The sequence below is a fragment of the Salmo salar genome, chromosome ssa26, assembly GCF_905237065.1.
Source record: "Salmo salar chromosome ssa26, Ssal_v3.1, whole genome shotgun sequence".
Taxonomy (NCBI): domain Eukaryota; kingdom Metazoa; phylum Chordata; class Actinopteri; order Salmoniformes; family Salmonidae; genus Salmo; species Salmo salar.
Genome location: NC_059467.1, coordinates 46,114,156 through 46,130,879, shown reverse-complemented (window position 1 = coordinate 46,130,879; position 16,724 = coordinate 46,114,156). Strand labels below are relative to the sequence as shown.

The 16,724-nt window shown below is 49.2% G+C and overlaps 1 protein-coding gene across 1 annotated transcript in view; it reads left to right on the top strand.

The window, feature by feature from the left end:
* The window catches only part of s27a2 (Very long-chain acyl-CoA synthetase), a 45,125-nt gene that overhangs the window by 8,700 nt on the left and 19,701 nt on the right, over window positions 1-16,724 (top strand). The window contains exons 3-4 of the mRNA NM_001141797.1: window positions 6,558-6,716; window positions 15,218-15,342. Of these exons, the coding sequence (NP_001135269.1) occupies window positions 6,558-6,716; window positions 15,218-15,342 (284 nt within the window). The remainder of the gene's footprint in view (window positions 1-6,557; window positions 6,717-15,217; window positions 15,343-16,724) is intronic.

Sequence of the window (16,724 nt, the reverse complement as noted above, 5' to 3'; positions counted from 1 at the left end):
CCCCCCGTCTTCTGCCTGAAGCAGCCACTGTATATGACCCCCCTGTCTTCTGCCTGAAGCAGCCACTGCATATGATCCCACCCTGTCTTCTGCCTGAAGTAGCCACTGTATATGACCCCCCTGTCTTCTGCCTGAAGCAGCCACTGTATATGATCCCCCTGTCTTCTGCCTGAAGCAGCCACTGTATATGACCCCCCTGTCTTCTGCCTGAAGCAGCCACTGTATATGATCCCCCCTGTCTTCTGCCTGAAGCAGCCACTGTATATGATCCCCCCTGTCTTCTGCCTGAAGCAGCCACTGCATATGATCCCCCCTGTCGTCTGCCTGAAGAAGCCACTGTATATGACCCCCCCTGTCTTCTGCCTGAAGAAGCCACTGTATATGATCCCCCCTGTCTTCTGCATGAAGCAGCCACTGTATATGACCCCCCTGTCTTCTGCCTGAAGCAGCCACTGTATATGATCCCCCTGTCTTCTGCCTGAAGCAGCCACTGTATATGACCCCCCCGTCTTCTGCCTGAAGCAGCCACTGTATATGATCCCCCTGTCTTCTGCCTGAAGCAGCCACTGCATATGATCCCCCCTGTCTTCTGCCTGAAGCAGCCACTGCATATGATCCCCCTGTCTTCTGCCTGAAGCAGCCACTGTATATGAACCCCCCTGTCTTCTGCCTGAAGCAGCCACTGTATATGACCCCCCTGTTTTCTGCCTGAAGCAGCCACTGTATATGATCCCCCCCTGTCTTCTGCCTGAAGCAGCCACTGTATATGACCCCCCCCTGTCTTCTGCCTGAAGCAGCCACTGTATATGATCCCCCTGTCTTCTGCCTGAAGCAGCCACTGTATATGACCCCCCTGTCTTCTGCCTGAAGCAGCCACTGTATATGATCCCCCTGTCTTCTGCCTGAAGCAGCCACTGTATATGATCCCCCTGTCTTCTGCCTGAAGCAGCCACTGTATATGACCCCCCTGTCTCCTGCCTGAAGCAGCCACTGTATATGATCCCCCTGTCTTCTGCCTGAAGCAGCCACTGTATATGAACCCCCCTGTCTTCTGCCTGAAGCAGCCACTGTATATGATCCCCCCGTCTTCTGCCTGAAGCAGCCACTGTATATGACCCCCCTGTCTTCTGCCTGAAGCAGCCACTGTATATGATCCCCCCGGTCTTCTGCCTGAAGCAGCCACTGCATATGATCCCCCTGTCTTCTGCCTGAAGCAGCCACTGTATATGATCCCCCTGTCTTCTGCCTGAAGCAGCCACTGTATATGATCCCCCCTGTCTTCTGCCTGAAGCAGCCACTGCATATGATCCCCCCTGTCTTCTGCCTGAATCAGCCACTGCATATGATCCCCCCTGTCTTCTGCCTGAAGCAGCCACTGCATATGATCCCCCCTGTCTTCTGCCTGAAGCAGCCACTGTATATGATCCCCCCTGTCTTCTGCCTGAAGCAGCCACTGTATATGACCCCCCCCTGTCTTCTGCCTGAAGCAGCCACTGTATATGACCCCCCCTGTCTTCTGCCTGAAGCAGCCAGTGCATATGATCCCCGCCATCTTCTGCCTGAAGCAGCCACTGTATATGACCCCCCCTGTCTTCTGCCTGAAGCAGCCACTGTATATGATCCCCCCTGTCTTCTGCCTGAAGCAGCCACTGTATATGACCCCCCGTCTTCTGCCTGAAGCAGCCACTGTATATGACCCCCCTGTCTTCTGCCTGAAGCAGCCACTGCATATGATCCCACCCTGTCTTCTGCCTGAAGCAGCCACTGTATATGACCCCCCTGTCTTCTGCCTGAAGCAGCCACTGTATATGATCCCCCTGTCTTCTGCCTGAAGCAGCCACTGTATATGACCCCCCCTGTCTTCTGCCTGAAGCAGCCACTGTATATGATCCCCCTGTCTTCTGCCTGAAGCAGCCACTGTATATGATCCCCCTGTCTTCTGCCTGAAGCAGCCACTGCATATGATCCCCCCTGTCGTCTGCCTGAAGAAGCCACTGTATATGACCCCCCTGTCTTCTGCCTGAAGAAGCCACTGTATATGATCCCCCCTGTCTTCTGCATGAAGCAGCCACTGTATATGACCCCCCTGTCTTCTGCCTGAAGCAGCCACTGTATATGACCCCCCTGTCTTCTGCCTGAAGCAGCCACTGTATATGATCCCCCCTGTCTTCTGCCTGAAGCAGCCACTGCATATGATCCCCCTGTCTTCTGCCTGAAGCAGCCACTGTATATGATCCCCCTGTCTTCTGCCTGAAGCAGCCACTGTATATGATCCCCCCTGTCTTCTGCCTGAAGCAGCCACTGCATATGATCCCCCTGTCTTCTGCCTGAAGCAGCCACTGCATATGATCCCCCCTGTCTTCTGCCTGAAGCAGCCACTGCATACGACCCCCCCTGTCTTCTGCCTGAATCAGCTACTGCATACGATCCCCCTGTCTTCTGCCTGAATCAGCCACTGCATATGATCCCCCCTGTCTTCTGCCTGAAGCAGCCACTGTATATGATCCCCCTGTCTTCTGCCTGAAGCAGCCACTGTATGTGACCCCCCGTCTTCTGCCTGAAGCAGCCACTGTATATGACCCCCCGTCTTCTGCCTGAAGCAGCCACTGTATATGATCCCCCTGTCTTCTGCCTGAAGCAGCCACTGTATATGATCCCCCTGTCTTCTGCCTGAAGCAGCCACTGCATATGATCCCCCTGTCTTCTGCCTGAAGCAGCCACTGTATATGACCCCCCTGTCTTCTGCCTGAAGCAGCCACTGTATATGATCCCCCCTGTCTTCTGCCTGAAGCAGCCACTGTATATGACCCCCCCTGTATTCTGCCTGAAGCAGCCACTGTATATGACCCCCCCTGTCTTCTGCCTGAAGCAGCCAGTGCATATGATCCCCGCCATCTTCTGCCTGAAGCAGCCACTGTATATGACCCCCCTGTCTTCTGCCTGAAGCAGCCACTGTATATGATCCCCCCTGTCTTCTGCCTGAAGCAGCCACTGTATATGACCCCCCCCGTCTTCTGCCTGAAGCAGCCACTGTATATGACCCCCCCTGTCTTCTGCCTGAAGCAGCCACTGCATATGATCCCACCCTGTCTTCTGCCTGAAGTAGCCACTGTATATGACCCCCCTGTCTTCTGCCTGAAGCAGCCACTGTATATGATCCCCCTGTCTTCTGCCTGAAGCAGCCACTGTATATGACCCCCCCTGTCTTCTGCCTGAAGCAGCCACTGTATATGATCCCCCTGTCTTCTGCCTGAAGCAGCCACTGTATATGATCCCCCCTGTCTTCTGCCTGAAGCAGCCACTGCATATGATCCCCCCTGTCGTCTGCCTGAAGAAGCCACTGTATATGACCCCCCTGTCTTCTGCCTGAAGAAGCCACTGTATATGATCCCCCCTGTCTTCTGCATGAAGCAGCCACTGTATATGACCCCCCTGTCTTCTGCCTGAAGCAGCCACTGTATATGATCCCCCTGTCTTCTGCCTGAAGCAGCCACTGTATATGACCCCCCGTCTTCTGCCTGAAGCAGCCACTGTATATGATCCCCCCTGTCTTCTGCCTGAAGCAGCCACTGCATATGATCCCCCCTGTCTTCTGCCTGAAGCAGCCACTGCATATGATCCCCCCTGTCTTCTGCCTGAAGCAGCCACTGTATATGACCCCCCTGTCTTCTGCCTGAAGCAGCCACTGTATATGATCCCCCTGTCTTCTGCCTGAAGCAGCCACTGTATATGACCCCCCTGTCTTCTGCCTGAAGCAGCCACTGTATATGACCCCCCTGTCTTCTGCCTGAAGCAGCCAGTGCATATGATCCCCGCCATCTTCTGCCTGAAGCAGCCACTGTATATAACCCCCTGTCTTCTGCCTGAAGCAGCCACTGTATATGATCCCCCCTGTCTTCTGCCTGAAGCAGCCACTGTATATGACCCCCCCCGTCTTCTGCCTGAAGCAGCCACTGTATATGACCCCCCTGTCTTCTGCCTGAAGCAGCCACTGCATATGATCCCACCCTGTCTTCTGCCTGAAGTAGCCACTGTATATGACCCCCCTGTCTTCTGCCTGAAGCAGCCACTGTATATGATCCCCCTGTCTTCTGCCTGAAGCAGCCACTGTATATGACCCCCCTGTCTTCTGCCTGAAGCAGCCACTGTATATGATCCCCCTGTCTTCTGCCTGAAGCAGCCACTGCATATGATCCCCCCTGTCGTCTGCCTGAAGAAGCCACTGTATATGACCCCCCCTGTCTTCTGCCTGAAGAAGCCACTGTATATGATCCCCCCTGTCTTCTGCATGAAGCAGCCACTGTATATGACCCCCCTGTCTTCTGCCTGAAGCAGCCACTGTATATGATCCCCCCTGTCTTCTGCCTGAAGCAGCCACTGTATATGACCCCCCCGTCTTCTGCCTGAAGCAGCCACTGTATATGATCCCCCCTGTCTTCTGCCTGAAGCAGCCACTGCATATGATCCCCCCTGTCTTCTGCCTGAAGCAGCCACTGCATATGATCCCCCTGTCTTCTGCCTGAAGCAGCCACTGTATATGAACCCCCCTGTCTTCTGCCTGAAGCAGCCACTGTATATGACCCCCCCTGTTTTCTGCCTGAAGCAGCCACTGTATATGATCCCCCCTGTCTTCTGCCTGAAGCAGCCACTGTATATGACCCCCCCCTGTCTTCTGCCTGAAGCAGCCACTGTATATGATCCCCCTGTCTTCTGCCTGAAGCAGCCACTGTATATGACCCCCCTGTCTTCTGCCTGAAGCAGCCACTGTATATGATCCCCCCTGTCTTCTGCCTGAAGCAGCCACTGTATATGATCCCCCCTGTCTTCTGCCTGAAGCAGCCACTGTATATGACCCCCCCTGTCTCCTGCCTGAAGCAGCCACTGTATATGATCCCCCTGTCTTCTGCCTGAAGCAGCCACTGTATATGAACCCCCCTGTCTTCTGCCTGAAGCAGCCACTGTATATGATCCCCCCCGTCTTCTGCCTGAAGCAGCCACTGTATATGACCCCCCTGTCTTCTGCCTGAAGCAGCCACTGTATATGATCCCCCCGGTCTTCTGCCTGAAGCAGCCACTGCATATGATCCCCCTGTCTTCTGCCTGAAGCAGCCACTGTATATGATCCCCCTGTCTTCTGCCTGAAGCAGCCACTGTATATGATCCCCCCTGTCTTCTGCCTGAAGCAGCCACTGCATATGATCCCCCCTGTCTTCTGCCTGAATCAGCCACTGCATATGATCCCCCCCTGTCTTCTGCCTGAAGCAGCCACTGCATATGATCCCCCCTGTCTTCTGCCTGAAGCAGCCACTGTATATGATCCCCCCTGTCTTCTGCCTGAAGCAGCCACTGTATATGACCCCCCCCTGTCTTCTGCCTGAAGCAGCCACTGTATATGACCCCCCCCTGTCTTCTGCCTGAAGCAGCCAGTGCATATGATCCCCGCCATCTTCTGCCTGAAGCAGCCACTGTATATGACCCCCCTGTCTTCTGCCTGAAGCAGCCACTGTATATGATCCCCCCTGTCTTCTGCCTGAAGCAGCCACTGTATATGACCCCCCCCGTCTTCTGCCTGAAGCAGCCACTGTATATGACCCCCCTGTCTTCTGCCTGAAGCAGCCACTGCATATGATCCCACCCTGTCTTCTGCCTGAAGCAGCCACTGTATATGACCCCCCTGTCTTCTGCCTGAAGCAGCCACTGTATATGATCCCCCTGTCTTCTGCCTGAAGCAGCCACTGTATATGACCCCCCTGTCTTCTGCCTGAAGCAGCCACTGTATATGATCCCCCTGTCTTCTGCCTGAAGCAGCCACTGTATATGATCCCCCTGTCTTCTGCCTGAAGCAGCCACTGCATATGATCCCCCCTGTCGTCTGCCTGAAGAAGCCACTGTATATGACCCCCCTGTCTTCTGCCTGAAGAAGCCACTGTATATGATCCCCCCCTGTCTTCTGCATGAAGCAGCCACTGTATATGACCCCCCTGTCTTCTGCCTGAAGCAGCCACTGTATATGATCCCCCCTGTCTTCTGCCTGAAGCAGCCACTGTATATGATCCCCCCTGTCTTCTGCCTGAAGCAGCCACTGTATATGACCCCCCTGTCTTCTGCCTGAAGCAGCCACTGTATATGATCCCCCCTGTCTTCTGCCTGAAGCAGCCACTGTATATGACCCCCCCCGTCTTCTGCCTGAAGCAGCCACTGCATATGATCCCACCTGTCTTCTGCATGAAGCAGCCACTGTATATGATCCCCCCCGTCTTCAGCCTGAAGCAGCCACTGTATATGGTCCCCCCTGTCTTCTGCCTGAAGCAGCCACTGCATATGATCCCCCCTGTCTTCTGCCTGAAGCAGCCACTGTATATGATCCACCCCCTGTCTTCTGCCTGAAGCAGCCACTGTATATGATCCCCCCTGTCTTCTGCCTGAAGCAGCCACTGCATATGATCCCCCTTGTCTTCTGCCTGAAGCAGCCACTGTATATGACCCCCCCCTGTCTTCTGCCAGGGCCCATTCTACTTCTGTAACTCATCTCTCTCCTCTGTCTGTTACTCCTGTAGGTCTGCCTAAAGCAGCAGTGCTGAATCAGAACCGGCTGCTGGCAGCCCTGGCCGTGCTGGACTCCACCGGTGTCATACCAGGTGATGTCATCTACCTCAACCTGCCCCTCTACCACACCGCCGGCTTCATCATCGGCTTCATAGGATCCATAGAGACAGGTGAGTTTATATAGGATCCATAGAGACAGGTGAGTTTATAAGGATCCATAGAGACAGGTGAGTTTATATAGGATCCTTAGAGACAGGTGAGTTTATAAGGATCCATAGAGACAGGTGAGTTTATAAGGATCCATAGAGACAGGTGAGTTTATAAGGATCCATAGAAACAGGTGAGTTTATATAGGATCCATAGAGACAGGTGAGTTTATAAGGATCCATAGAGACAGGTGAGTTTATATAGGATCCATAGAGACAGGTGAGTTTATATAGGATCCATAGAGACAGGTGAGTTTATAAGGATCCATAGAGACAGGTGAGTTTATATAGGATCCATAGAGACAGGTGAGTTCATATAGGATCCATAGAGACAGGTGAGTTTATATAGGATCCATAGAGACAGGTGAGTTTATATAGGATCCATAGAGACAGGTGAGTTTATATAGGATCCATAGAGACAGGTGAGTTTATATAGGATCCATAGAGACAGGTGAGTTTATAAGGATCCATAGAGACAGGTGAGTTTATATAGGATCCATAGAGACAGGTGAGTTTATATAGGATCCATAGAGACAGGTGAGTTTATAAGGATCCATAGAGACAGGTGAGTTTATATAGGATCCATAGAGACAGGTGAGTTTATAAGGATCCATAGAGACAGGTGAGTTTATATAGGATCCATAGAGACAGGTGAGTTTATAAGGATCCATAGAGACAGGTGAGTTTATATAGGATCCATAGAGACAGGTGAGTTTATATAGGATCCATAGAGACAGGTGAGTTTATAAGGATCCATAGAGACAGGTGAGTTTATATAGGATCCATAGAGACAGGTGAGTTTATAAGGATCCATAGAGACAGGTGAGTTTATATAGGATCCATAGAGACAGGTGAGTTTATAAGGATCCATAGAGACAGGTGAGTTTATAAGGATCCATAGAGACAGGTGAGTTTATAAGGATCCATAGAGACAGGTGAGTTTATATAGGATCCATTTCCCTCACGCTTAATATTGAGGTAGTAGGTGGGTAGGGGTTAATATTGAGGTAGTAGGTGGGTAGGGGTTAATATTGAGGTAGTAGGTGGGTATGGGGTAATATTGAGGTAGTAGGTGGGTAGGGGTTAATATTGAGGTAGTAGGTGGGTAGGGGTTAATATTGAGGTAGTAGGTGGGTAGGGGTTAATATTGAGGTAGTAGGTGGGTATGGGGTTATTATTGAGGTAGTAGGTGGGTATGGGTTAAGATTGAGGTAGTAGGTGGGTAGGGGTAATATTGAGGTAGTAGGTGGGTAGGGGTAATATTGAGGTAGTAGGTGGGTAGGGGTTAATATTGAGGTAGTAAGTGGGTATGGGGTTAATATTGAGGTAGTAAGTGGGTAGGGGCTTAATATTGAGGTAGTAGGTGGGTTGGGGTTAGTTTTGAGGTAGTAGGTGGGTAGGGTTAATATTGAGGTAGTAGGTGGGTTGGGGTAATATTGAGGTAGTAGGTGGGTAGGGGGTAATATTGAGGTAGTAGGTGGGTAGGGAGTAACATTGAGGTAGTAGGTGGGTAGGGGTTAATATTGAGGTAGTAGGTGGGTAGGGGTTAATATTGAGGTAGTAGGTGGGTAGGGATTAATATTGAGGTAGTAGGTGGGTAGGGCTAATATTGAGGTAGTAGGTGGGTATTGGGTTAATATTGAGGTAGTAAGTGGGTATGGGGTTAATATTGAGGTAGTAAGTGGGTATGGGGTTAATATTGAGGTAGTAAGTGGGTATGGGGTTAATATTGAGGTAGTAGGTGGGTATGGGGTAATATTGAGGTAGTAAGTGGGTATGGGTTAAATATTGAGGTTGTAGGTGGGTAGGGGATTAATTTTGAGGTAGTAGGTGGGTAGGGGGTAATATTGAGGTAGTAGGTGGGTAGGGGTTAATATTGAGGTAGTAGGTGGGTTGGGGGTTAATATTGAGGTAGTAGGTGGGTTGGGGCTTAATATTGAGGTAGTAGGTGGGTTGGGGGTTAGTTTTGAGGTAGTAGGTGGGTAGGGTTTAATATTGAGGTAGTAGGTGGGTAGGGGTTAATATTTAGGTAGTAGGTGGGTTGGGGTGATATTGAGGTAGCAGGTGGGTAGGGGTTAATATTGAGGTAGTAGGTGGGTAGGGATTAATATTGAGGTAGTTGGTGGGTAGGGGTTAATATTGAGGTAGTAGGTAGGTAGGGGGAATAATGTGGCTTGGCCTTTCTAGTTGAAGCCTTTACTTAGCCATTTACTCCCCTCCTCCCCCCAATGGGAAATCAAATGAAAGAGGTCTTTGTGAACGTAAACCCGGTAGTCTGAACACAGCCAAAGCCACTGGGCGGAAAAAACTAAACAGCAAATGGGTTAGTCTGTCCTTTCTTCCTTTTCTCCTCCGTCCCAACTGGCACCCTTTTCCCTTTATAGTGCACTACTTTTGACCAAGACCCATGCACTATGTAGGGAATAGGGTGCCATCTGAGATGCCAACTCTCTTAGTGAGACCGGTTTCCTGAGTTCTCCAAGTGGGCTATAGTTAATTTCACTCCTCTGTTTGACCTCAGAGCAGAGCAGAGGAACAGCCTCTTTTTTACCTTGCCTGAGAGAACTATGGTTCTGGAATGTCAGGGTTGGTTTAAAGCCAGCCCAGGTTTTCCCCCTCACCACTTAACACGACCAGGAAAAGCTCCTGGCTCTAGTCGAGACTATGTTTAGAGACTATGTTTAGGGCCCAGAGTTTTCCCTCACCACGTAATCTGACCAGGACAGATTCTAAACAAGGCTCTAGTTAGAGACTATGTTTAGGGCCCGGAGTTTTCCCTCACCACGTAATCTGACCAGGACAGATTCTAAACAAGGCTCTAGTTAGAGACTATGATTAGGGCCCAGAGTTTCCCCTCACCACGTAATCTGACCAGGACAGATTCTAAACAAGGCTCTAGTTAGAGACTATGATTAGGGCCCAGAGTTTCCCCTCACCACGTAATCTGACCAGGACAGATTCTAAACAAGGCTCTAGTTATGGTCTAATGTATAAATGGGGCCTGGAGGTTGCCCAGGGGTTGATTGTAATTGTTCTGGGAACTAATGTTTGATGCTAAATGACTAAAATGTCAAATGAGACAGCAGAGGGAGCACGCCCTCTTCCACATCGACAGGAGAAGGTGAAAAGCTTCACGTTTTACACATCACGGACAATCTGAAATTGTCCACCCACACAAACAGTGTGGTGAAGAAGGCGCAACAACACCTCTCCAACCTCAGGAGGCTGAAGAAATGTGTCTTGGCCCCCAGAGCCACGGCCGGTTCACTTCACTACCATCCAGAAGGCCAAGTCAGTACAGGAGCATCAAAGCTGAGCTCGAGAGACTGAAAAACAGCTTCTATCTCAAGACCATCAGACTGTTAAATAGTCACCACTATCTGTCTCGTACCCAGTACCCTACACTGAACTTTAGTCACTGTCACTAGCTGGCTATCATCCGGTTACTCTACCACGCACCTTAGAGGCTGCTTCCCTATGTACACAGTCATGGAACACTGGGCACTGTAATAATGGAACACTGGGCACTGTAATAATGGAACACTGGGCACTTTAATAATGGAACACTGGGCACTTTAAAGTTTACATACTGTTTTACCCACTTCATATGTATATATCTGTTGAATGCATTCAGTTGAACAACTGACTAGGTATCCCCCTTTCCCTTTCCTTTCCCTTATACTGTATTCCAGTTACGGCCATCCTATTCAACTATTGCTGTACATGTACTATTCTTCAGCAATACTACATATTCCATACATATACTGTCCATATTGTATAACACTGCCGGTCAAAAGTTTTAGAACACCTACTCATTCAAGGGGTTTTCTTTATTTTTACTATTTTCTACATTGTATAATAATAGTGAAGACATCAAAACTATGAAATAACACATATGGAAACATGTAGTAACCAAAGAAGTGTTAAACAAATCAAAATATATGATATATTTGAGATTCTTCGAAGTAATCATCCTTTGCCTTGATGACAGCTTTTCACGCTCTTGGCATTCTCTTAATCAGCTTCACCTGGAATACTTTTCCAACAGTCTTGAAGGAGTTCCCACATACTGTATACTGAGCACTTGTTGGATGCTTTTCCTTCTCTCTGCGGTCCAACTCATCCCAAACCATCTCAATTGGTTTGAGGTCAGGTGATTGTGGAGGCCAGGTCATCTGATGCAGTACTGCATCACTCTCCATCTTGGTCAAATAGCCCTTACACAACCTGGAGGTGGGTTGGGTCATTGTCCTGTTGAAAAACAAATGATAGTCCCACTAAGCGAAACCAGATAGGATGGCGTATCGCTGCAGAATGCCGTGGTAGCCATGCTGGTTAAGTGTGCCTTGAATTCTAAATAAATCACTGACAGTGTCACCAGCAAAGCACCCCCACACATCACACCTCCTCCTCCATGCTTCACGGTGGAAACCACACATGTAGAGATCATCCGTTCACCTACTCTACGTCTCACAAAGACACAGCGGCTGGAACCAAAAATCTCAAATTTGGACTCATCAGACCAAAGGACAGATTTCCACCGGTCTAATGTCCATTGCTCGTGTTTATTGGCCCAAGAAAGTCTCTTCTTATTATTGGTGTCCTTTAGTAGTGGTTTCTTTGCAGCAATTTGACAATGATTCACACAGTCTCTTCTGAAATGTTGATGTTGAGATGTGTCTGTAACTTGAACTCTGTGAATCATTTATTTGGGATGCAATTTCTGAGGCTGGTAACTCCAATGAACTCATCCTCTGCAGCAGAGGTAGCTCCGGGTCTTCCTTTCCTATGGCGGTCCTCGTGAGTTTGATCATAGCGCTTGATAGTTTTTGCGACTGCACTTGAAGAAACTTTCAAAGTTCTAGAAATGTGCCGCATTGACTGACCTTCATGTCTTAAAGTAATGATGAACTGTTGTTTCTCTTTGCTTATTTGAGCTGTTCTTGCCATAATATGGACTTGGTCTTTTACCAATTAGGGCTATCTTCTGTATACCACCCCCCACCACACAACTGATTGGCTCAAAGAAATTCCACAAATGAACTTTTAACAAGGCTCACCTGTTAATTGAAATGCATTCCAGGTGATTACCTCATGAAGTTGGTTGAGAGAATGCCAAGCGTGTGCAAACTGTCATCAAGGCAAAGGGTGGCTATAGATTTGTATAACACTTTTTTTGTTTAGTACATGATTAAATATGTGTTATTTCATAGTTTTGATGTCTTCACTATTATTCTACAATGTAGAATATTGTAAAAAATAAAGAAAAACGCTTGAATGAGTAGGTGTGTACAAACTTACTGTATATATACACTCGGGATTTTGACGTTCCTTGTCCTAATATTGATATATTTCTTAATTCCATTCTTTTACTTTTTAGACTTGTTTGTATTGTTGTGTATTGTTAGATGTTACTGCACTGTTGGAGCTTGGAACACAAGCATTTCACTACACCCGCAATAACATCTGCTGAAGATGTGCATGCGACCAATAACATTTTATTTGAAATGTCCCGGTCAGGTCATGTGGTTAGGAAAAACTCCAAGCTGATTTATGATGCACATGCAGTACCAGCTTAGTACTTTCTTTTGTCCACAAAAAAAGGCACCATTTCCTCTGATGGGTGCATATTTAAGGGACATTTAGTACTGAAGTGAATACAACAGGTTCACAGCATATGTGGCAACTTTTCTGCTCTCACGGCCATTACAAGGTCATTTATAAGAGCACTGTCCTGCTCATTCCTGTTCCTGCCTGGGTGTTAGGGTTTTTTATGATGATGATGATTTTTGACTTTGACTCATTCCTCTCTGCCTCCTTCTTTCCACTCCTCTCCTCTTTTGACCTCACCCTCTCACCTTCCCCCCCTACTCACAAGGCAGGCAATACGCTTCACCTTATCTTTACTAGATGCTGTTCTTCCACTAATCTCATTGCAACTCCGCTCCAAATCTCCGACCACTACCTTGTATCCTTTTCCCTCTTGCTCTCATCCAACACTTCTCACTCTGCCCCTACTCGGATGGTATTGCGCCGTCCCAACCTTCGCTCTCTCTCTCCCGCTACTCTCTCCTCTTCCATCCTATCATCTCTTCCCTCTGCTCAAACCTTCTCCAACCTATCTCCTGATTCTGCCTCCTCAACCCTCCTCTCCTCCCTTTCTGCATCCTTTGATTTTCTCTGTCCCCTATCCTCCAGGCCGGCTCGGTCCTCCCCTCCTGCTCCGTGGCTCGACGACTCACTACGAGCTCACAGAACAGGGCTCCGGGCAGCCGAGCGGAAATGGAGGAAAACTCGCCTCCCCTGCGGACCTGGCATCCTTTCACTCCCTCCTCTCTACATTCTCCTCTTCTGTCTCTGCTGCTAAAGCCACTTTCTACCACTCTAAATTCCAAGCATCTGCCTCTAACCCTAGGAAGCTCTTTGCTACCTTCTCCTCCCTCCTGAATCCTCCTCCCCCTCCCCCCTCCTCCCTCTCTGCGGATGACTTCGTCAACCATTTTGAAAAGAAGGTTGACGATATCCGATCCTCGTTTGCTAAGTCAAACGACACCGCTGGTCCTGCTCACACTGCCCTACCCTGTGCTTTGACCTCTTTCTCCCCTCTCTCTCCAGATGAAATCTCGCGTCTTGTGACGGCCGGCCGCCCAACAACCTGCCCACTTGACCCTATCCCCTCCTCTCTTCTCCAGACCATTTCCGGAGACCTTCTCCCCTACCTCACCTCGCTCATCAACTCATCCTTGACCGCTGGCTACGTCCCTTCCGTCTTCAAGAGAGCGAGAGTTGCACCCCTTCTGAAAAAACCTACACTCAATCCCTCCGATGTCAACAACTACAGACCAGTATCCCTTCTTTCTTTTCTCTCCAAAACTCTTGAACGTGCCGTCCTTGGCCAGCTCTCCTGCTATCTCTCTCAGAATGACCTTCTTGATCCTAATCAGTCAGGTTTCAAGACTGGGCATTCAACTGAGACTGCTCTTCTCTGTGTCACGGAGGCTCTCCGCACTGCTAAAGCTAACTCTCTCTCCTCTGCTCTCATCCTTCTAGACCTATCTGCTGCCTTTGATACTGTGAACCATCAGATCCTCCTCTCCACCCTCTCCGAGTTGGGCATCTCTGGCGCGGCCCACGCTTGGATTGCGTCCTACCTGACAGGTCGCTCCTACCAGGTGGCGTGGCGAGAATCTGTCTCCGCATCATGCGCTCTCACCACTGGTGTCCCCCAGGGCTCTGTTCTAGGCCCTCTCCTATTCTCGCTATACACCAAGTCACTTGGCTCTGTCATATCCTCACATGGTCTCTCCTATCATTGCTATGCAGACGACACACAATTAATCTTCTCCTTTCCCCCTTCTGATAACCAGGCGGCGAATCGCATCTCTGCATGTCTGTCAGACATATCAGTGTGGATGACGGATCACCACCTCAAGCTGAACCTCGGCAAGACGGAGCTGCTCTTCCTCCCGGGGAAGGACTGCCCGTTCCATGATCTCGCCATCACGGTTGACAACTCCCTTGTGTCCTCCTCCCAGAGTGCTAAGAACCTTGGCGTGATCCTGGACAACACCCTGTCGTTCTCCACTAACATCAAGGCGGTGACCCGATCCTGTAGGTTCATGCTCTACAACATTCGCAGAGTACGACCCTGCCTCACACAGGAAGTGGCGCAGGTCCTAATCCAGGCACTTGTCATCTCCCGTCTGGATTACTGCAACTCGCTGTTGGCTGGGCTCCCTGCCTGTGCCATTAAACCCCTACAACTCATCCAGAACGCCGCAGCCCGTCTGGTGTTCAACCTTCCCAAGTTCTCTCACGTCACCCCGCTCCTCCGCTCTCTCCACTGGCTTCCAGTTGAAGCTCGCATCCGCTACAAGACCATGGTGATTGCCTACGGAGCTGTGAAGGGAACGGCACCTCCATACCCTCAGGCTCTGATCAGGCCCTACACCCAAACAAGGGCACTGCGTTCATCCACCTCTGGCCTGCTGGCCCCCCTACCTCTGAGGAAGCACAGTTCCCGCTCAGCCCAGTCAAAACTGTTCGCTGCTCTGGCACCCCAATGGTGGAACAAGCTCCCTCACGACGCCAGGACAGCGGAATCAATCACCACCTTCCGGAGACACCTGAAACCCCACCTCTTTAAGGAATACCTAGGATAGGATAAAGTAATCCTTCTAACTCCCTCCCTTAAAAGATTTAGATGCACTATTGTAAAGTGGTTGTTCCACTGGATATCATAAGGTGAATGCACCAATTTGTAAGTCGCTCTGGATAAGAGCGTCTGCTAAATGACTTAAATGTAATGTAAAATGATGATGATGATGCACACTGCTGACTTACCATAACAGTTTTGTCAGCATTTCAGGTCTGCCATTGGTTGATATGAAGCGATATCACCTGCAGGTTCTTAAAACTGATATTTTCATTGTTCCTCCCTCATCTCTTCTATTTGTCCATCCCAGGCTCCACCATCATTCTGAGGAGGAAGTTCTCGGCCTCTCAGTTCTGGGATGAATGCAGGAAGTACAACGTTACCGTGGTCCAGTACATCGGAGAGGTGTTACGCTACCTCTGTAACACACCCAAGGTAAGCAACCTCAGCTGCAAGCTTTATACAAGGTGACCTTCATTTTGTCATTCATTGTTATTACATAGTAGTTGCTATGGTTCGTAGCATCCTGTCCAGGGGGTTTATGACATAGTAATGACATAGTAGTTGCTATGGTTCGTAGCATCCTGTTCAGGGGGTTTATGACATAGTAATGACATAGTAGTTGCTATGGTTCGTAGCATCCTGTTCATGGGGTTTATGACATAGTAATGACATAGTAGTTGCTATGGTTCGTAGCATCCTGTCCAGGGGGTTTATGACATAGTAATGACATAGTAGTTGCTATGGTTCGTAGCATCCTGTCCAGGGGGTTTATGACATAGTAATGACATAGTAGTTGCTATGGTTCGTAGCATCCTGTCCAGGGGGTTTATGACATAGTAATGACATAGTAGTTGCTATGGTTCGTAGCATCCTGTCCAGGGGGTTTATGACATAGTAATGACATAGTAGTTGCTATGGTTCGTAGCATCCTGTCCGGGGGTTTATGACATAGTAATGACATAGTAGTTGCTATGGTTTCTAGCATCCTGTCCGGGGGTTTATGACATAGTAATGACATAGTAGTTGCTATGGTTCGTAGCATCCTGTCCAGGGGGTTTATGACATAGTAATGACATAGTAGTTGCTATGGTTCGTAGCATCCTGTTCAGGGGGTTTATGACATAGTAATGACATAGTAGTTGCTATGGTTCGTAGCATCCTGTTCAGGGGGTTTATGACATAGTAATGACATAGTAGTTGCTATGGTTCGTAGCATCCTGTTCAGGGGGTTTATTTGTACATCAAGCTGCTTCATGCCACATAAGCAGGAGGTATGGACCCTTTCTGGCTCGGAAAAGGCATACATATTCTCTCTGGGATAGGGTATATGACTGACCAGGCATGTTTTCAGCCATGTTTCAGACAAGGATTTAAAAGTATTTCACATTATATTTTTGACCCAGGGCTGTAGAGTACACACTAATAATAACAACATGATAGTAGGCCACTTGGCAGCATGCAGGGATCATGCGGGGGCCATGAGGAACCCATGCCGGGGCCATGCTGCAATCAATTCCCACATTTCTGGTGTTTTCCATGCAAGGGCCATGCTGGAATCAAACCCCAAATCTCTGGTGTTTTTCATGCAGGGGCCATGCTGGAATCAATTCTCACATCTCTGGTGTTTTCCATGCAGGGGCCATGCTGGAATCAATTCTCACATCTCTGGTGTTTTCCATGCAGGGGCCATGCTGGAATCAATTCTCACATCTCTGGTGTTTTCCATGCAGGGGCCATGCTGGAATCAGTTCCCACATCTCTGGTGTTTTCCATGCAGAGGCCATGCTGGAATCAGTTCCCACATCTCTGGTGTT